Genomic DNA, 23,299 nt, shown 5'->3' with positions numbered 1-23,299 from the left:
CTGTACTCAATCGACTGAAGATGATTTTTCCTACGTTTTTTTTTTTTTTTTTTAAATAGTGTTGAAGCCAATGACGGGCATTCAATTGGACCTGAAGACTGAGCTATCATTACTTTATAGAGACTTCATTGTGCTCGTCTGTCCCTTTTGTGATCAGTCACTTGCTTAGTTGCTATATTTAGCACAACCAGGAGTCCAGAAAGTGTTTGCCATGCAGAGCGAGCAGCATAGTGGGTTTTCGGGTGGAGTTAACTGACCTGAGAGCAGCTCGTTTCCACCCTGTGCATCCCGTAGGAAAAGTCGTCCGTGAATGTGATTGCATCAGAACTGATCACATCGTGGAATGAAGGCCAACCTGGGGCAGAGCAGCACCAGAACAAAACAGGATAGAGAGACAGCCTTGGGTTAGAATATAATTTTAAAGAACTACTAAGCAAAGAATGAAAATCTTTAGTATATGAATCATGCTTAACTTCTTCAACCTGGAAAAAAAAGGTCAAAAGCTGAAGGATAATATATTTCCTAAGAGTGCAACTCTTTTTTAAGAATAACTTTCTCCTCACATTCAGATCACAGTTGCATTGGGAGTTTATGTTTCAAGAAGCATTCTTAGACCATCCAGTAGTTTTCTAGAGCGCCTCTGGATTTATAAAGCTCTCTCTTGCCACTTGGTCTTGTCTCTCATCTTCAGAGTCACTGGGCACTCACTAGGAGTCTTAACAGTGTGACATTTTCCAAAACACAATCCAGTTGTTTTTTTTTTAATTTAAAAATTTGTTTATTTATTTGAGAGAGAGAGAGCGCACGCGTGCACACGCATGTGCCATGGGGGGAGGGACAGAGGGAGAGAAAGAGAGAAATCCTCAAACAGACTCCCCGCTGAGCACAGAGCCTGACACAGGGCTGGATCCCAGGACCCCAAGATCATGACCTGAGCCCATACCAAGAGTCAGACACTCAACCAATTGAGCCACTTGGGTGCCCCACCCCCACCGCTTTTTTTTTCTTTTTTAAGATTTTTTTCTTTTTTAAGGATTGATTTATTACAATTGTTCTGGCTGTTAACTTTTCAACTTTCCATGCCTCTTTAGGAAGCATGCTTTTTCAGTACTTAGTTTGTATGGTTAAAATATTAAAAAAATGACTATTCCATAGTTTCCATCTTAATCTAATTTCTTGGGACAGGGCTATCTGGAAAGCAGCTTCTATTTTATGGGCAAGAGGCTTGCCTACTTCCTAGAAGAAAGTCATAGAGCAGTGTTCTTCAGGCATCCCTAGGGAGCACCTTCTCTCAAATAGCATCTTGTTCCAATTTTAATTTATTCAAATGATTTTTTAAATATGCACACACGGCTTTAAGAAACTCAGTGATAAGGACCATAAGATTGTACAAATGTTTATGAGTGTACAGTCAGGTTTTATGTTCAGTACTTCTAGGCATGTTTTTACATATTTCCAGAACATTTGTCGGGAGTTCCTGAGCTGAAGCCCAAAATGATGGAAGAGGTGTGATGTTGCCGAACTGCTGGTACAGTTTTTTTTTTTTTTTCCTCTTCCAGAAGCCAAATTTATTCCTGTAGAAAGGAGGAAGCCCTTTAAAAATACGGTGCTTTGTGTTAATACACCAACTGAAAGAAAACAGAATGCAGACTTCAACAATTTGATTTCCAGTTTCAAACAAAACAAATTAGCTCAGGCCAAGTTTTGATAAGAAACTCCTCCAAACCCCCCACTCCCCACTAGGCAACAGTATAACTTTCACAGTTGGTGCTGGATTTAACACCCAGAGTTGAAACACTTTCCAATTCCCCGATTTGAGTTCAAGATAGCTACAAATCACCAGGAAAACCTTAATTTTCTAGATATAAGATAACATTCCTCAAAAAACAATCACACCAAGACACACCAGTACTCAAGAAAACTTGTCTTTCCCTGTTTTCTAAATTCTAAAGAGAATCTAAACATATTCTAGGCTACAGTTTTGGGTTTACAATGACTACTTGGCACATTTACGTATTCTTCTTTGTTCAATGGCAGAAGTGCCAATGGCTAGAAAAGAGAGGTTTAAAGGTGATATTTGAAGACATTAAAAAGTAATTTAGCTATGAAACAAAAGAGAACATTCTATATTTTTTAACCTTCCATGTTATAACTCATTTGATTGCTGGTTATGGCAACTAATATTATGGAGGGACATATTTGATTCGGTAGTAAACAGGTAAAGAGTTAGGAATTTATTTTTTAATTTTCCATAAAGCTACCCTCCAACACACATACATTTTCCTATTTCTAGAATTCAGAATAGGTAGGGAGAAATGTATATAAAATATATATTCCCTCCTCCCATGCTACCTCTTCATATTATATACACTTATCTTGTTCTACTTATCATACTGGATTTTTGACTTGTTTCCATGCTTTCCTCACTAGATGGTGAGCACTTTTAAGGCAGAGTCTGCATAAACAAGAAGACGGGATGGATAATTACGGTACAGCACAGAGTCCCACAGGAGACAGAAAATATAATCACATTCCTTTTTTACAGAATAGATTAAGAAATTAGCAATGCTGTTTTTTCACTGGAGTATTCAACTTGGCTCAAACACCATAATTAAGCTTCTCTTTATGGGTAGAGTAAGCTTATTATTTACTTAGGATGGTAAATGCATGAAGATCATCTAGGTCACTAACTTAGGATTTTTTGTGAGGAGGAGAGGGAGAGGGAGCCGAAGGGTGTGGTACTTGCCAATATTACACAGTCAGTACCTGGCAGAGCCAAAGCTAGAATCTGTGTATTCTGACTTTAGTCTAGGGTTCTCTTCTCACATTCCACTTTCTCCCTCAATACGAGGTCAAGACATCATTCATTTCAATACTATAATAGGAAGGAGATTGTAGGTTTTAAGAAATATGTTTAGTGCCATGTCTGGATTGGTTGGTAGGTACATCGTTGCACTTAGGAGCTTCTAGGTGGAAGCAGATAATGAATGTATCCTCAACAATACTGATTCTCTCACTAACAACCAAACTGTTCAAAGAGAAAGTCCAAGAGTAATGACATAAATGACGTAATCTACTTTGGGACATGGATAATTTTTTATTCATTTATCTAAAATAACCACAAATACTTAGAAGCTCACCTTAGGTAATAATATTGAGAAAACTGTCATTTCTATTTGGGGTTTCTTCATTCTAATTCTTTCCTAACTATTGTGAATCATTGCCTATTAAAAATTTGGGGGAGGGAAGGGAACTGCTTTCAAATGAGCTATTATATTATACAGCTATACATTTTGTCTCCATGAATTAAATATTTATAGAATTTTCCAGAAGACTATATTCAAGAGCAGACAAGGATGAGGTGTAGTGACATGGAGTCGGGGTTCTCAAAAGATTTCAATGTTTCTGGGAAAACTGTTGACACTTGAATAGTTTATTGGTTGTTTCCCATGGCGTTGGTTAAATATCAGAAGAGACACTAAAAAACCAACCAAAAAAAAAAAAATTCTCTTCAAAACTCCCCAAAATTCAGTGTCTCTCTGCGCAGTAAGAGAAAGGCAGTTTTCAAGATGGAATATTTGATAGGTCATCCAAATCTTAGTGGAGATTGACAAGGGCAACCATGTTGAAGACTATAAGTAACCCCGTGTGATGGAACACGTTTCAAAAGAGAATCATGGCCCACGTCAATAAGGTTGACACAGGAGAACATTGAATTTTTTTCTCTAGGTCTCCCAGATAAAGCTGAAGGAGAATCCATCAGAAAAGCAAGTCCTTACTGACAATCAAACGAAGAAGGACCTTCACCCAAGAATAAATTGTCTCATGGCAGAGAAGCCACAGAGATGACAGCACTTTGAAAGCGGAATTCCCTCATCATGTGAAAGTATTTAAAGGAGGAACTCTTCACTGCTGCAAAAATCCTCAAAGGAAACCCTGCCTCCACTCCAAATAATAAGGAAAGTGCTTCAAAGAGTGATAGGCAAGACTGAAGCAATCTGGGTCTTGTTGAGAAAATTATCTTGAGCAAAAGGGGGAGGGGATGTGTTTATGTCAGTTTTGACATTAAAGAAAGATCATCCATCCTCCTTTCTTTAGGATTTCCCTTTTGGTCTTCTCATCTAACAAAACATTATTTGTTTTGGATGCATTCCATGCACTTTTTGAAAGAACAGTCATTCGAAAACCTGGATAAACAGAGTTGGCTCACCCCACCCCCAAGACATCCCTTTGTTTCTATGTAATGAGCTCGGATTGGGGGGTATTATCATTTTATTTCTAAAAATATAAGCTGTACTTTTTAGATATTAGCCTGTTGTTATCGGGAATGTCTTGTATTCAATAAATAGATTCTCCTCTCAACGAATCCTCATCTGCAGACAGCATATAAATACAGGTAGCCCAAGCACAACAGCTGCGTGGGGCTGTCGGCAGTCCTGCTCCCGTGTGACCCGACGACCATCGGGCCACACTAATGGGCAGAAGGCCCTTGACAGTATTGGCATAATGGGCAGCAAATCCAGGATATGTTCATTTACATCTCAAATATAAGAGCAAGTGATTCCGTTTGTTAGTAGTAGATCTTTGGCGCATGCTACCCTCTACACTAGGGTGGATTTTTTTTTTTTTTAGATTGCAGTAAAAAGAATTATTCCTTCTCACTCAGAATGGGGCTTACTAAAGCTGCTCAGAATCTCCTCGAACCCATCCCTGAACAGTGACACAGCTTTCCACAGGTGGTTTTCTGCTGACACACTTTAAATGTTTCACTCCAACTGCCTCCTGAGAAAAACTTGCTCTTCTCTCCATCCCAACCTTTTCCTCCTTCCTTTCAAAAATCTTTGAAACAAGTTGTTAAAACTAGCAACAGGTTATAAACAAGTTGAAGCCAATCCCATCTGTACCATATCTAGAAAATGTGGCCCTTCTTTCCCTACTCTTAATTTAACAAGGATTTGCTATACAGCTGCCACATTCCCTGGATCGTCCCCCAACCCCCAAATAAAAATGAGAAACCCCAGTAAATTAGCTACGTGACCCGTCAGTAGAACACAGCAGAAACTACCCGTGCCCGAGAATTCATTAAATTGAAATGTAATTACAAATATTTTATTATCTTCAAATGCAAAATCAGTTTGAGCACAGTAAATTCCACTTGGGCTCGGGTGATGGTTTAATAATGATAAATATTTGAGCGTGGTTTCAGTGAGACACACGGGACATTTACAGACCTGTGGTTTTCTGCATGTACCAATTCTCACAGCTCTATGATTCTAGGACCATGTTTCAGAACTTGTAGCTTTTAGTATCTCTGAAGCCAGGATCTGTTAACCTCACTGACCACGATTTACCTTATTAGCTACCTCAACCAAATAAGACAACATTTTGCGAAGACCCCCTGCTAACAAGAATTGTTTGAAGTTTAGAGCTCTGATTCTTGCCCCTTTATTCACTGCGATTCGACACTTCAAGCATTAGCTTTTATCTCATTCTTAAAAGGATGATACTCTACTCCCCCTCAAAGACCCAAAAGTTTAAGTAGTAATCAACCAAATATATGTATGTTGTAGAAAATCAAAGAGTGCAAGATGACTCATAGTGAAATGTTCCCTTTCAATATTTCCCACCCCTGCAAACAACCATGTTTATTAACAGGTTTTAGGTTTAATTCTAAAAAATATGCTTCTGCCGCTCCCTCTGGATTCCTTCATTTTAAATCTGCACTATCCAATACAGAAGCTATAAGCCACATGCTGCAATTTAAGTTTAAATCAATTAAAATTAAATAGAATTTCAGCTCTTCGGTCATACTAGCCACATTTCAAGTTCTCAGCAGTTACACGTAGTGAATGGCCACGTCACTGGACAACACAGGCACTACAGGTAGAGGATATTCCCAACATCATTTCCACAGACAGAGAAATCCCCACCAGCGGACAGTGCTGGTTTGACATCACAAATTGATTCCCTCCTGTCAACGATGAAGACTAAGCCTTCACACTTCCACTAATCTCCCTTCCCTTCCCCCTTGCAATTTTTGATAGTTATCTTATTTTTAATTCTTTTAAAACTTTGTTTGGTACCATGTGCCTCTTGAACTAGACCGTAAGTTCAATAAGAGCAGAGAGTTTGTCAGTTTTGTCCACCAGTGTATTGCCAATCACCTAAAACAGTGCCTGAGACAGAAGAGGTGTTGCAGAAACTGTCTGATGGATGAACACACGAATGCATGACTATCCTATAGCTTAACATCGTCGGACCCTTCAGTCTGCAAGACGGCCTTGGCACCCCATCCTCCTTCTACCTACCCTTTTCCCCCATTCTAATGCCCAACCTTAATGAAGTCTTCTATGCTTTTCTATGGGTTGATTCTAAGACTTGAAAACTAGTAAATGACGTTAGTATTATTATGGCTACATACATGTTGCTTACTGCACAGCTAAAGACTGCTGGGATTGTATCTCCTTCTCCAACAGTCCAACTGGCATAACCCCAGGCTGCCCAAAGTCAAACAGATTTTCCTTCTTTTACACTGCATCACTATAAAAAAGGCAGGCCACGTGTTCTTTCATTTTTTTGTTTGGACCATGACTTTCTTATACAATTGTACAAATTTCCTCTGTAATTCAACATTTTACTTTTCGAATTTTAATTACAAATATTTCAACCATATGTAAAAATATGTAGAATACATAGGCATCCATGTTTTAACAGATATTAACTACCCAAGTTTAACTGATAATATTTTTTCTATATTTGTCTCAGATTTTTCTCTTTTTCTAACAAAATAACATGTTACAATTATAGCCAGATCTGCCTCCAGCCTTCTCCCCTACTCCTACACTTCCTGGTGCCCCAGAGATAATTGTTTACGTACCCTTCCCACACTTCTTTTGATTCATTTTCTACATATGTCTATATTCATAAACAATATATAATGTTTTAAATGTTAAAAATTCACATGAATGACGTTGCATCCTCGGTATCTTTTGGCAACCTGTTTTTTTCACATTATTCCTGGTCTCTAAACTTTTCTGGTCTTTTTTACAGCATCATCTTCTTATTTTATAAATGAACTATTTCAAATATCTCTGAAATATGAACCAGAGAGTTGTTTTACTTTGGTTTTTCTGTTGTTGTCTAAAATAGCTCTGCTGCTTCTCATGCAACTGTTCTCTTTTTCTTGGTTTGTGTCTTCCATGCTCTTGGTTTTTTTTTTTGTTCAACCATTTCTATTTAAGAATGGAGGTCTGGGGCAGTTGTCCCAGGCAGCTGACGGGGGCTTCCTCTGCAATCAGGTACAGCGCGGGTTTATTCCTCACTAGGTCTCAACTCTGAACAGAGAAGCTGACGGGGAGCTCTGGGAACACTGTCATCATCTGCTGCAGGACAAAGGTCTGTCCCAGCGTTTCCTGGATACCTGCCTGGGCAATGGCTCACTCTAGAGCACAACACCTCACTGGCAGCCCCAGTTCTCCCAGACAGGCTGTTTAATATCTTTCGAGAGCAGTCTTCCAGGTTTTTTTCCCTGTGGGTAATTGATGATCTGTCATTCTAAATATGAAAGTGAGGAAGCTGCAAAACTGGTCTAGCTGTTTTTTCAGTTAAACACCTTGTTGTCAACCCCCCATTTTGCTCTTGACAATTCTGCACTCTGAGCCTCTTCATAATTCTGCTGGGCATCTTGGCAACAACCTCTGTAGGTACTTTGGGCTGCCACTTTCTTTCATCGGTCCTGCATTACAGGTGGTCACCCTGTAATGCATTGCCAGCCATTTTTTTTCTTGGAAAAATTGGCTAAAATTTCTGGTCTGCTCAACACCCCCTCCTCCACTCCAGTTCTCTTTGCAGTGGGGTTCTCCTCCTTCCCTTCTGCTTCCTCCTCCTCCTCTTTCTTCTTTTCCTTACTCTCACTTTAAAGGGTTCTCTTGGGAGAGAAGGAAGCAAACATGTATGCTCAGTCTATCATCTTGAACAAGAGGCTGAGATTTCTTTTTAATAAACTACAGATTTTAGTCTCTTGATCTAATATTTTATGAGAAGCAGGAACGGATTCCAGGCATCATAATTTTTCTATTAACCACAATTATATAATTTTTTGCCTTACTGATAAGACCCAAAATCAGTGTAAGGTTTAGGAGCTTTAACTGGCTCAGATTTGACTCTATCTAAAAAGTGATTCTGGGCTAACTGCATGAGAGTATGACATCTGCAAAGACCCCTGAGTTAGAACCACGGCAAGCCAGAGTAGGCTCCTCCCAGAACTGGTTCGGTGGAAAAAACTTCATAGACCTCTTTTCTTTTTTCTTTTCTTTCTTAAAGATTTTATTATTTGAAAGAGAGAGAGATCACAAGCAGGGGGGAGAGTAAGGAAGAAGCAGACTCCCGCTGAGCAGGGAGCTCAATGCAGGATTCGATCCCAGGACCCTGGGATCATAACCTGAGCCAAAGACAGACACTTAACCGACTGAGCCACCCAGGCACCCCACAGACTTTTCAACTCTATATTTGATCATTTGTTATAGTGTAAGGATGCACTATATTTCTGCCTTCCTGCCACTGCCAATATAAGGACAAGTATCCCCCTATATGCTGATGACACGATTTCATTACTGCAAACAAGCAGTAAGTCTCAAGAGGCAAACTATTCTAGTCAATAAAATAGTTTAACAGTAATTATGACAAAAAGAAAACCATTGGTTTTGGCACACATTCTCCCATGCTCCATTCAGCTTTATTAAGCAGTACCTCAAATAAAAACAATACTTAAAATACTTATCTTGAAAAGCAGGGAGTTTAAAAAAAAAAAGGAAAAGAAAAGCAGGGGGTTTAGAACACATAAAAAATAGCCTAGATCTATAGACTCTAAAAATTCAAGAAGACAAAAAAAATGCTACAGTGCAATATACTATTCAAGCATTAATTTTATTTTGGTTACTAATTACCTTGCTTTTTCGTCTTGTCAAGTAACCCCATAGTTTTAAGTGGCCGTGGCATTTTGAATGCCAGGGACATGCTGAACGATGGCACGATGACTGGGGGCCACCTGAAGCAGACTAGTAACATGATCAGATTGGTGCTTTAGGAAGATGGTTCTGGAAGCAGGCTGGAGGGTGGGAGATAGAAGGATGAAAACAGGCACATCAGATGGAAGACTGTGGAAACAGAAGGGGTGAAGCTCTAAATGAAGCATGTGCAATGGGGCTGGAGAGCAGGGGAGTGATTAGAGAGAGATTAAGCAGTCAGAACTCGCTGATTGTGGTGTTACCTGTTGGGGAGTGAAGGAGAAAGGTAGAGTCAAATTACTACTAGGTTTCCAGTTTGTACGACTCACTGGATCATGCTAGTTATACATGTTTTTCAGGGAAAATAACGAAACCCGATTAGTATGGAACTCTCTAGGAGCAGAGGGATATGTGGGCTCAGAAGTGAGACCCCAGCTAAAGATACAGATGTGAAAGTCATCAGAGCATAGAGAACAGTAAGGTTATGGATGAGGATATGTAGAAGGCAAATATAAGGGGAGTGGAGAACCAGACAGGTATTTAAAAGGTGAGCCGAGGAATAAGAGTCAGTGAAGGAAAATAAAAGAGAGCATTTCAAGAAATAGGAGGACGACAAGGGAACCGAGACAGAGTCAGATCATGGAAAAGTGTTTGAGGCTGGAGGACAGTCCCCAGTGACATAATCTACAGAAAGGACAAGTCAAATAAGATCGGAGAGGAGACAGCTGAATTCAACAGTTGGGCAGCCTGGTGGACTTTAGGAAGAGCCATTTCAGTGTGATGGACAGAAGCCAAACTCTATCGGGCTGCAAGGTGTTTGTGAAGTGGCATGACTAAAGACTGCTCTTCACAAAGCCTGGCAGGGAAGGAAGGTAGAGCAGGTTGACGACTCGCAGGAGAGCATAATGCTATTTATGCGAACATACTCGGATACTGGGGGTCCCTCCCACCAATTCCACCGCTCTCTGCTTTCCACAGGTTTAAAATTTTACAGTATTTTCTCACGGAACTTTCACAATAAAATGAGTAATATGAAAATTTTTAGACATGCTAAAAATCTTAAGCATTGCTCAAATGCTCCTTAGGATATTGGACAGAAGCTATGTCTGAAGAAAGACTAAAATAAAATTCCATCCCTAGAATCTTTTTTAGCTTTAGTTTATTTTTATGTTGTTCATTGCTATTGCTCCTACTGTCCCTTAATCTACCAAACTGAGAGTAATGAGTGTCATATTTTAAATGGCCGTGGTAATCTGTTTCGCCTTTTGGCACAAAATAGGCGCTCAATAAATATGATTAAACAAATGAATCCAGAACTTTAACTCTAGGTCAAGTTCCCCTGTCAAACATGCTCACAGCACCCAATATTTTCTCTTCAAAGCATGTCTCACAGTTCGTAATTACTTATTTATATGGGTAATTTTTGATTAATGCCCACTTCTTCCCCTAAACTCCATGAGACCATGACTGCTTTGTTTACTACTCTAGCGTCAACACTTCACTGATAAAAATATTTGTTCAATGACTTAATTAATAAAGAATATATCATATTTCACCATTTAACAACAGAACTGGACTGCATTAAGAGATTATCACTTGGGTTAGATGTGCCAATCACTAGGCCAGTCAATGAAATTTTAAAAAGATAGGGAAAGAGTCTCTACTATTTCTCTCTAGGCAATTTTTTTTTACAAGTATCAAATTGAATATAAGGTTTCTTTTCCTGCCTATCAAAATAGTACATTTCTTCAAACTGATTATTAGTCATTTCTTCTCTACAAACCACGTCATCCCATGACCCATAATCATTTCAGGCATTTGAATCTACTGAAGGACAATATGACCAGAGACTGTCAAGAACACTGAGGTGTCCTTTGGGCAGTGTGAGCATCTGGTATCTATTCTCTTTGGAGATTAATAATGTAGCTGCACTTCAGCAGGCTTTACTAATTCCTTTGAGCCCTGCACAGCATTTTTAAATGGTTCCAAACACACAAGATCTCTAATTGGTATGGATTTCATCCATAGTTTTCTTGCAATCGCAAAATACCTCAGAAACTCCTAAGCAGTAATTGACAGGGACAAGCTTCCCTGTTTCCCTTTGAGGAGGCAGGTATTAATAATTTTTTTTTCAAGTTCAATGAAATTACTGAGCTCAAACCATTTCAACCAAAAAACTGAGGAAGGGGACTTTATTTTCCCTGCCTGAACACTGTCTCTTGCTACTTTAAATCATAGTTAATGTTTTAAAAAAGTGTATCTTACACATAAGTCAGTTGTAGACTTTCAACATCAAAGGATCTGAGCAACATCACATGTAACAACCTGACCTTTGGCTATAATTTCTAAGTGCCATTAAAAAATGTCTCTCAAACTGGTTTTATATTTAGTGTTGACCTAGTAACCTTGATCCAAAAACATTCAACTTTAGATGATTATTTTATTTTGCTTCCAAAAGCTCTTCAGTCCAGTGAGGCATCCATTAGGAAGCTTCACAGAGAGTTGAGTTTGCTCAGAATTTATTAGCTACATCGAACAGGAGGATGGTGATTTGGGTTGCTTGCTGAGTGAAGATTATTTACTGTGCTTAGCTGACCTTAAGAATACCAGGAGGGAAATTCAAAAAAAAATACAGAGTCTATTCTCAGCGACATGCAATCCAGACCAACAGTGAAATAATGCTCCATTCAACTGCAGTCCTGAATTAGGTCTATTCACCACATAGCATCACTGGGGACTATAAAACCATTATTTACATTCTTTAGTTGGGTACCCATCAAAAATTTCAAGTAATTTCTCTCTTAAATATATGTGCCTGTTAAAAATGTAAGATTACTTCTTCTGAGGGAGCTAAGTGTTAAAATTCTTTTACTTATCTAATCTTCCTCCTGATATTTTTCTCTAACTGACATCTCTCTAAATTTCTGAATAGGCTTTAGATTGTTTTTCTATTATCTACTCTTAAGTGCTACAATAAAACACTTCCTTATTTTCATAAATGTATGATCCTTCACTGGTCTACATCACCTTTTTATGATGCATCAAAACTTAGTTCACCTACTAGGATTTAAATTTCTGACAACCCATCTTGAAAAAAATATTTTGAAACAGAACAGATTACTCAGAAAAGCTTTTAAACACAAATATTTTAGAACAAAACAACAAAAGATGTTCTGCCCTTATAGCAGACACATGGCAAAGTTGAAGCAATGTATTAAACACTGTACATCCTGTAACATATTAAAATTTTTTAATAAACTACATCAAAAAGGCATGAAGCAAACTACATCAAACCAAGGCAGACTCTGATAACTATTTGTTCTTTTTAAAGGCCTTTAGGAAAATCTTTTGCTTAGGCTCAATCCCCATTATTCTGCTCTTCTTTTTCATATATTTACTCACATTCTAATACTCTATAACTTACTGCTTCTAAATTTTTCTGTTTATTGTCTGTATTCCCCCAACCAGAATGTAAGCTCCACATGGGCAGAGATAATTCTTTTGTTCCTGATGCATTCAAAGCGCCCAGAAGGGTGCCTAGCATTTAATAAATTTTGATTGAATGAATTTTCTACATACACATTCTTGTCACTCTGGAAATCTGGGATTTAAAAATAATCCTTGTTTTGTTTTAAAATACACAGTTACAAAAGTCTTTGTTATAGAATTATGTATAGAATCTCTAGGTCATTTACTAATATTTATTGAAGATTTTGGCACCTGGCTGACAGTTTTCTCTCTACCTAAAATTCCTACCTACATTCTAAAGACCTTCTAGGGTAACTCACTTAATACCCCTCATATTAACAGCTCTTTGAGGTGAAACTAAACCATTCTATGGAGCCAAGGTCCTGTATCAAGCAAGACCCATGGGTACAAGTGGCCTTTGCAATTCAAAAGTTTCAATGGCTTTGATTCTGACCACTAGCAAGTTTAATGCATTAAAAATTAGATGTCATCACATGAAGAAAGTTGAATTTCAGATGGATGAAATTGGCTAAAGTAGAATGGTACTTCACACATATTTTAATTTGGCCCTAGACAACCATGACAAAAAACAAATGAGTAAAATTCCATAAAGGTCTAAGCACATCCACAATATTTACCATGGCCTATAGGCTGACATATCATTCTGTTAGTTGTGCAGTAATATTCAAGTCTTACCCCTCCAAACCACTTGTAAATGAAGCAAGCTGCAGGCACAAGACTTAGCTACTTAGTACTAAGTAGGCACTAAATAAATGTTTGTTGAATAAGTGAACCAAATTTGGGCTGAAGAAAGTATTGACAAAAATTGTGAAAATGATAACACAATAAATCAATGTCTCTGTTTCAGACTTTTTTGACAAAGATCACCTCTCAAGATCACCTCTCACCTATTATTCCTTCATCACTACCGGCCAGAGTATAACATGGATTACTATCTCTTGGTAATATGTCATGGACACCTATGTGATTTCTTTGATCTGTTCTAGTTTGAATAGCCTAAAATTGTGGAAGGCATGGTCAACATCCATACACATAAAGTACCCTAGCACTGTAGTCACAGTATATAGTCTCCTTTTATTTAGATATTTGGCCTCCTTTTAGTATAACAAAAAAAATTTTTTTAAATCTCAATCATGTATTATTAAAATCATGATCTTAAAAGCTAGGTGAAAATTAATTTTTAATTATATTTCCCATATTAGAAAACTCCCATAGGAGAAATCCTTTAGAGGGAATTTTGCCAAGGTCTCGTGCTACATAAAAGATTTTTAAAAATCATGTACTTTGACTTAAGGTATAAATCAAGAGCCAATATAATAGCTCTTTGATCTTTAACAGTTTTTATTTTTTATTTTTCTGCATTTTTATTTGTAATGTCTCTCCCACACAAATAATTTTTACCTCCCATTTGCTCTCAGCTCCCATTTGTTCAGTTCCAGGTATTGCCCTGAGTTTCTGGCTTGCACAATATCTTAATTACTCTTTTAATGCCTTGTTGCTTAACTCCCGTTGCTATTTAAAAATGTCATACACACATGTATTAACCATAAGTAAACGCATAAATGTGAATATATCATACGTACTTTACGTGCAACTTTTTCCCTACTTTCTTGGCCCTTTTCCTCATCCTTCAGGAAATCTTATGTTAACAACCTAATAAGGGTTCTACCACATTTTTGTCCATGTTCTTATAACCATACAAAATATTAGGTATCCATACACACATAAATGTAAATGTTCTTGTAGCTGCATAATAGTCCACTGTGCAACCATCCCCCACTGACAAGAATGACTTTGTTTCCACTTGTTTTCCTCTATGAAACATACTGTTTTAACAACCTTGCACATATGCTCCTATCTCTGGTAGAACTTTTCTTCCTATGGGATAGATTCTTAGGAATAGGATTGCTAAGTCAAAGGGTAAATGTATTTTTACGTTTAGTAAATATTTCTAGATGGCTTTCCAAAACAAATACAGTTGAATACCCTTTTCTCCATACCCTCCATCAGTAACAGGTGTTGCAGCTTTTAAAAACTTCCAGTAAATAATTGCCAGTAGCTCATTTCAGCAAAATTTGTATTTCATTGACTATTTGTAAGATAGTCAACTTTTAATGTTTGTTGGCTATTTGCTTTTCTGGGACTTGCATCTTCATATTCTTTGCTCTTTTTTCTATTGGGTTATTTATTGTCGTTATTTTTCTTTGCAATTGGTAACTGTTCTTTGTATATTACAGATGTTAATTAATGGCCTTTGCATTATAATTATCCTTTTATATCTGTTGCTTCTGTATTGACTTTGTTTATGATTTTTTAGTCCCTTCCTTTTGCACTTTCTGGGCTCCTGGCCTTGGTTATTAAGAGCTCCCTGCCTCTGGACTACATACATGATATTCTATATTTTGTGCAAGATTTTTGTCTTACTTTGCTTTAGATCTCAATTCATCTGGAATTTCTTTCAGTATATGAAATAATATTTCAATTTTATTTCCTCCCAAATGGAAGAGCAGCTGGGCCATCAACAATATTTAAATTGTCCATTCTTGACTGAATTGAAATACTATGTTTAACTGGTATTTATTTATATATTCTCTAGTCTGCTCCACTGATGTACTTATCTATTTCTATACAAATATAATTTTATTATTGTGGCTTCATAGCATGTTCTTATATTAGGAAAGGCAAATATCTACTTACTGGTTTTCCTTTTCATAAATATTTCTGCTTGGGTTTTTTTTTTTTTTCTTAAATGGGTTCATTACAAGTTAATTTTTTTTTGATCTTTCAAAGAATCATTTTTGAGTTCGCTTTTTCTTTCCACAATTGTTTAATGTTTTCTATTTCATTTACTTGAGCTATTATCTTTATTCCATCTCCCTAGTTTTTATAGTTCCTTTTATAAAGTTCCTTTATTTTTCATCTTTTTTCCTTTAATTATGAAGATATTCAAGGCTATAAATTTTCTTCTTCTAAATATAATGCTCACCATATCCCATAGAGTTAGATATTTATTGCTGATTTCATTGGATCATTATAAAAATATGGCCTATAAAAATCTCTGCTTTCTAAAATTTATTAATATTTTCTTTGTGGCCAAGTAAATGATCTACTTTTTAATGTTCCATGAAAATACAAAATTACATTTTTATTTGAGGGATTTTTTTAAAAGATTTTATTTATTTGAGAGAAAGCAAGAGAGAGAGAGTGCACGAGCGGGAGGGAGGGGCAAAGGGAGAGGGAGAATCAGACTCTCCATTGAGCAGGGAGCCCATAAGGGACTCAATCCCAGGACCCTGGGATCATGACCTGAGCCAAAGGCAGACGCTTAAGCAACTGAGCCACTCAGGCGCCCCTGTTTGAAGGATTTTTTAAATTTGAAAGATACTTTATATATCTACTAAATCAAGTTTATTGATTGTATTATTTGGTTATTCTATCTCCTTACTTAGTTTTGACTACTCATATGCCTCAGTCTGAGAGAGACACAGTGGAGTTATCCATGATAACTCTGTATTTTAAAATTAAATTTTCTTTCAAAGATTCTGATTCATACATTTAGTTGTTATGTTATTTTATACCTACAGGCTTATGATTGCTCTATACTCTTCATGAATAATGCCCTTCTTTATCACATAATTTGCCTTTTTATCCTTTTGTGTTTTTAGCTTAAATTCTACTTTGTCTGATGGTAGTATGGCCATTTCTCCTTTCCTTTTTGTTTGCTTTGGCCTAATGTCTTTTTGACAATCCCTTTATTTTCAAGCTTCCTTTATACTTTGTTTTTGTAAGTACCAAATAGCTAGATTTGAACTCAATTTCTGACTATTTCTGTCTTTTATGGGAATCAGTTCGCTGATATTTAACAACTTAAATTATCATATTTCACTCATATGAGGAATTTTAAGACACAAAACACAGGATCATAGGAAAAGGGAGGGAAAATAAAACAAGATGAAATCAGAGAGGGAGACAAACCATAAGAGACTCTTAACTCTAGGGAACAAACTGAAGGTTGCTGGAGGGGAGGTGGGTGGGGGGATGGGGTCACTGGGAGATGGGCATGAAGGAGGGCATGTGATGTAATGTGCCCCGGGTGTTATATACAACTGATGGCTCACTGAACTCTCCCTCTGAAACTAATAATACACTATATGTTAGTTAATTGAATTTAAATAAAATTAAATTAAATTAAAAATAAACAACTCACATACCTATCTTCCTTTCATCTCACTTTGTATTTATTATTCATTTTTTGTTGTGTTTTCTCCTTGTTTCTGCTGTTTGGACCAAATTCTTATGCATTCTATTTTTCTCCCCATTGTTACATCACTTTCCCTTTGTCTACACTCACAAACACTGAGTTATCTACAAAACATTACATATAAGATACAATTTCCTCCAGAAAGACCCATTGTTTTCCAAATCATGATGCTTTATCCTCCCTTTCCTGCTTCCCCTTCCTCCCACCCATGTGAGATAAAGCCTTTAGAAAACTTTCCTCACTTTCCTCCTCTCCTCATCTCTACACATTCACCCTGCCATCTTCTAGATTCCAGGGTTGCAAATGAGAAATCTAATACTAACCTGACACTTCTATTGTGAATTTGGAAGCTTATACAATTCTCCCTTTATCCTTGAAGTGCAGGAATGTCATCAGGCTAGGCTTTAGGTGCCTATGCCTTCTTATTAATCCTACATAGAATGTGGTGAACCTGTTCAAGCTGCAGGTGATGGGGTTCAGGACATGTTACCCCAAAATACAGCAGCTTGACATATGGAATATTTTAGGCATTTGAGAAATGGCATGACCCTCCCCTGAAGCAGGTCATAAAACCTTCACATGAGAGGTGCTGTGCCTAAACCTGGAAAAAGGGAACATCCTTATCTCCAAGACTCAGAAAGCACTGAAAAGAAATTGGAACGAACAGGCCTCACTATTTCCCCCAATCTGCAACACTTAGCTCATATCCTTTTTTATTCTATCACATTTTTTCATGAGTCTCCACTCTTCATCAAACCTAGCAGGAAAACTCAGGTTAAACCACTTCTTTGGGTCTTCATCTCCTTATGAAGGTTTTTGTGTCATGTAAAACATACTAAAAAATTTGCTTGCTTTTCTCTTATTAATCTGCCTTTTGTTACAGGAACCCCAGTTGAAAGATTAAAAGGGTATAGGAAAAATATATTTTTCTTCCACTACACAGGCTTGAGTCTTTCTTTAGGTTAGAAAAAAAAAATTTTTTTAACCTCTATTCTTTATACGTTAAGCCTCCCAAAGCTATTTTGCAAGTCTCTTCATTTTTCGTTCATGATATAGACCTCTGTTTTTACTACATGCTTTCAGATATTTCTTCCAATTGGGGTGTCAGCAGTGGCCTCCTTCAATTTACTTACTCAATTGTTTAGTTGCAAAATCATGATATTTTCAAATCTCCACTTCTTGGAGAGGCTAGACATGACGTCCTTTAATTGTATCAGATACTATATTTCAGCTGCAAGAAAGAGATGATGCAAATAAAAGTGGCTTAAAAATTAAGAAAATTATTAACTTATGTAATAAGGAGTCTATGTTTATGTGGCTCCCTGTTGGTCCAGTAAATGGTACAACTACCTCATAAAGGCCAATGTGTTTTCCTTTGTCCTCCTCATCATGTCAGTGAGGCCTCCCCTCATGGCCACACAATGGTTGCAGCAATTCCAAACACCACAGGCAGACAGGACAACATCCAGTGAAAATGGAAGCATTTCCACTAGTGTGTCTCTTTTTATTAGTGAGGAGAACTTTTACCAGAAACCTCCACTTAGATGTTCCCTGGGATGCAACTGACCAGGAATGGGGCATCTGTCCAAGCTGAAACTAATCACTGACAGGGGGAATGGAACTTTATGATTAGCTTAGGTCAATTATTATTCACCTGGGGAGGGAGTTACTCTGCCCTGAATTAAAACAGATGAATATAATTACATTAGGCAACCAGTGTCATCCCAGTTGGCTTTGTTTGTTTGGTTTGTTTGGTTTGGTTTAGCTAGAGTTCTATTTCATCAGATATGTGACTCTTTGTTTTGATTGATCTTGTCTGAATGCTGGATTCCCTAGATGTGTTGCCATTTTTCTTTGTTGGCTCATTTGGCCCAGGACTCATTATTAACATAATCCAAAAGCTGGTAGTCCTGCAGACATTGGAAATACACCGATGAGCTGCCAGATCTTGCCAAGGACATGAGGAAAAGAAAGCCTCCTTGTATCCAAGTTTCCTCTGAGGGACAGACTCAGCCCAGATACTTAGTTTCTTCTTAACCTCTTGGGAGCAAGAAGGCCAGGTACATTTATGAATGGCTATGTTAATCTTTACTCCTGGAGTCCATGAATCTCAAACTCTTGCAATGATCTGTCACATTAAAAATCTCACCATCATGCTCCATGACACTTCTTTCTGGTTCCCCAGTCCATAAGGCCAAAAGCTTTACCCAAGTTGTCTCTACCAAGATTCCCATCACTATGTAGGTCATGAGATTCAGAGAGACTAGAATGGAGAGTATAAGGGTAGTCAGCCATATGCAAGTCCATCTCCAATGAACATTATTGTTATTATTTGTCATAAGCTGTGCTAACTGGCTTACATTTCTTGACTTATATATACCTCACAGCAACCCTATTTATCCCCATTTTACAGGTGGAGAGACTAAGGTTTAGAGATTATCATGTATCTTTCACAAGGCCACTTTCCTGTGCACTATTAAGTGGTGAAGTTTGCATGTGAACCAGAATTGTCTCCAAGTTTTTGCTTTTAGACACTACACCAAACCATCTCTGTGGCAGCGCAGAGAGTTGTCAGGTTGATACAGAATATATTATGACAGAATGTAACTAGTGATGAAAGAAAAAAAATAGAGTCAGAAGCTACAAACATTTCCTGAAAGCCAAAAAGTCCACATTCTACCAGACAGATGATTAATGATTTTTATAAATTTCCTTTTCAATAAGTAATATTATATGTATGAAATCCTGAGCTGCATGTCCCATGCTCAATATGCTAAAAAAATATCTTTGAAAATGATGAAATGATGATGTAATGCCCAAAGCAGGGTTTGTTCCATGAGCTTTTTGGAAATCTGGTGAAGCTTATGGACCCCGCAGGATAATGTTTTTAAATGAATGAAAGGAAATACATGGCATTACAAAGAAGAAACAATCATTAATGTCATCAAAATACTGAAAAAAAAACCCACAAATTTGTGACATAGTAATAAATGCACTTTTTTTATTAACAAGCTCTAATGGTGGCTCTAATAATTGCCATAATTTTGAAGTGGTTATGAGTATAAATGTTATTTTAAGATATCTGTGACAACTGTAATATGATATGAAAATATCTATGATTTCTATTGGTTATAAAGTCACAAATACTACTGTGGGTTGTTTTTTACATCTACAATTGAAAGAAATTGTGATTAGTTAAAACAAATTTGGATTTCTTTTTCATCCAACTTCATGGATCCTCCAAATTCAATCCAAAGCCCCAACTTAAGGATTCCTGATCTAAAGCCTATGTATGCCTAAATAATTCATGGACACCATTTTGAAACTTCTTAATCCTCCCTGGTTTTCCTATCATGACTTTTCCTAGAATACAACCACTTTTTACAGTTCAACTTTTAAGTAGGATGTGTTAAGTGGAAAAACATGGTATTTAAAGTTTAATTTACACACATGCACACACGCACGCACAACTAGGTTCAAATCCTAGCTCTGCAATTTGCTATCTATGAAATATCTGATGAGTAATACAACCTTACTGAGCCTCAGTTTCTTCTTCTGTAATTTGAAATTTAAAAAAACCACTTCCTGAGATTATTGGGGATTATTGAAAAATGAATGAAATACCTGGACCCTATCCGGAAAAATATTAATCCAAATACATATACCAAAACTTCAGGAGTTCACCGATCTTGTGTTACTAACCCCTCTGACTTATCTTTTACTGTGACCTTAATAAATTCTTTTCTAATTAGAAATGAATGTCAAGACCTTTACCTTCCAGAGAAGGAGGAATGTTGCCTAGAAGTCCATCAACACTTTGCTAGAAACTTTCACAAAATGTTATCAAAATCTTTCAAAGTGCTTATTAGAAAACATGACAACCTGACCCTCAGTGACCAGTATAGTGTAACATTATACTAGCATGGTTAAACAGGTACACAGATTTTTAGAAACTTGATGTGCCATTCTTTATTCAAAATCAATACTGCTCAACCTGTAACTATGATGAGGTATTATGACCAAATCTGAATTAAACATCCAGAGAGATATGTAGAAACATGGAAGAGATTCAGAAGACAATCACAAATACAATAAAAGGGTTAAAGGAAATGGCTTATACAAATGGTTAAATAAACTAGTAAGTAAGATTATGTAGTCTGCCAATAAGAAAGTTAAAGAATAAACTCAACATAGTCTTGAAATACCCAAAAACATTTTTAAATGTAGATTTGGTCTTGGCCAAAAGATGGAGAAACAACAACAAAATTTTAACAGGAAAGTGCAAAAAATCAGAAAGAGTTCTTTATCTCATCTTATAAAACAAAAGTAACTGGATTCAAAGTACAAATCAGAGATTGACTTATATATATTTTCCCTGATGATGGTATCAGCATTGTTTAGTTACCAATATTCAAAACTCATCTGTTGTATTCCCATACCTACTTAGTCATTAACTATTATGAGTACTATTACCTCTAATTTCCATCCCTTTTCCATTCCTTAGCTACCATCAAAATTTGCCTCACTATTTTCTATCCAGACACAAGACCCTCCCAGCCCAACAACCTTTGAGAAGTGCTATCTGTGAAACAGAAATTCAGAAACACCCCAGACAGCCCAGTGAGGGTGCCCAGGTGTGTGGGCCACCACGGGAGGGGTGGAAGCAGGAGGCCAGAGTCTCATTCTGCACGTGACAGCTAAAGAAAAGACAGACATCAGGGCAACTACTGAAATTTGATATTAAACATTTCTGGTGAGGGGAAGTGGGACTTGGAGAATGATTTGGAGGATGTTAATTGTCTTTGCTGACAAACAAGGGTAGGAGAGAGAATGAATAAGAGGGAATCACTCTCCCCAAACATAAAAAACAATAGACCACATTAAATGTATAATTCAAGGCCTTTGGGGCCTCTGTATCAGAGCACCCAAAGGGTCCACTCTGAAGTGGAAGGACAGTTCAAACTTGCAAGGTGTCCCCAGAGTCAGCAAGTGCTGAATACAGGGGCTTCTAGATGCAGAAGACCAAACAAACCGGTCATGCAGTGAAAGAGGACCCAGCGCTCCTCCTCCTCCCACAGTTCTCCGAAGCCACTGATGGGTTAACAGTCAATGCTCATGCTCCTGTGTGAAGGCAGACAGCCAAATTCCGGGTAGACAGGGAGGAGGAGACTCAAGGAGAAAACACCTACCACCATTTTTGGACAAAAAACTTTAAACTGCCCTTCATAAATGAGTAAGCTAAAAAAAGAAGTGAAAGAAGTCTAAGTACTCAAAACACAAGTAATGTTGGGTTTTTTTTTTTCGCCCCTGGAAGTTTTATCCCAGAAAACAGAGAAAGAAATTAAACCACAAACAGTTAATAACTCTCAAGGAAATTAAAGAAAATATGAACTCCACGAGAGATTTTAAAAGGAGCTAAGTGGACAACAGATTGAAATGAAAAGTCATTAGCAGAGTCAAGGAAAAAACTAAAAATCCCTATTATTTCAGAAATAGGAAATGTATTAGAAATGTCAAAAAGCAGAACTGACACAGAAGAAAATTGAATCTCTGACAAGAAAAAACAGCTCAAGAAAAGTGGATATGGAAGAAAAAGACAGATGAAAGCATGTGTGATACATTTGGAGAGCAAACAACAAAAGAGGGAGACCCTAAAACAGAAAGCAAAATGAATAAAAGACAAATATTTTCCCAGTTAAAACAGAGTGAATGTTTCCTAAAATGAATAACTAAATCTATAAATAGTAAGGATTCAAGATGTTTCAGGAAAAATTAATACAGGGGCACTTGAGTGGCTCAGTCAGTTAAGCATTGGACTCTTGATTTCAGCTCAGATCATGATCTCAGAGTCATGAGATGAAGCCCCATGTCAGGCTCTGCACTCAGCATGGAGTCTGCTTGAGATTTTCTCTCTCCCTCTTCCTTTGCCCCTTCCCCCACTTGCACTCTCTATCTCAAATAAGTAAATCTTAAAAAAAAAAAATTAATACAGGGATGCCTGGGTGGCTCAGTCAGTTAGGCGTCTACCTTTGGCTCAGGTCATGGTCCTGGGTCCTGGAATCAACTCCCACATTGAGCTCCTTGCTCAGTGGGGAGCCTGCTTCTCCCTCTGCCTGCTACTCCCCCTGCTTGTGCTCTCTCTCTCTCTCTCTCTCTGACAAATAAATAAATTAAAGAAAAAAAGATTTAAAAAAATTAATACAGACCATCAAAACAGAATTATACTGAGGAAATTATTTAACATTAAGATATAAACTCCTATAAGCCTCTAGGCAGAGAAATCAGTTGTTCACAGAAAAACGTTGTATAAATGTAGTTCTGCTTGCTTATTTCATTCAAGGGTCATTCAAGGAGTTCTATGTTTAAAAAGTTGTTGGGATTTTTGCTTCCACTTTATTATTAATTTCTGCTTTCCTATATTTTACTCAGATTATGATTTGTACAGTTGTTTGGACTGATCAGTGGTTTATACTTTAAGGCTTTCATATTTTCTTAACTCTTCTTTGGATACTTGCAAATAAGTTGGTGGTATCCTCATGTTATC

At 37.2% G+C, this 23,299-nt stretch overlaps 1 protein-coding gene across 4 annotated transcripts in view; it reads right to left on the bottom strand.

Moving 5' to 3' along the window:
* Positions 1-23,299, bottom strand: part of MSRB3 (methionine sulfoxide reductase B3) — a 163,559-nt gene that overhangs the window by 10,879 nt on the left and 129,381 nt on the right. For all 4 annotated transcript variants that reach the window (XM_078076227.1, XM_078076228.1, XM_078076229.1 and 1 more), the window contains one exon: positions 258-355. In XM_078076227.1, coding sequence (XP_077932353.1) covers positions 258-355 — 98 coding nt within the window. The remainder of the gene's footprint in view (positions 1-257; positions 356-23,299) is intronic.

This window comes from Halichoerus grypus, chromosome 6, assembly GCF_964656455.1.
Source record: "Halichoerus grypus chromosome 6, mHalGry1.hap1.1, whole genome shotgun sequence".
NCBI lineage: Eukaryota > Metazoa > Chordata > Mammalia > Carnivora > Phocidae > Halichoerus > Halichoerus grypus.
Note: the sequence above shows the minus strand (reverse complement) of the source record. Positions and strands in the feature narration are given on the sequence as shown.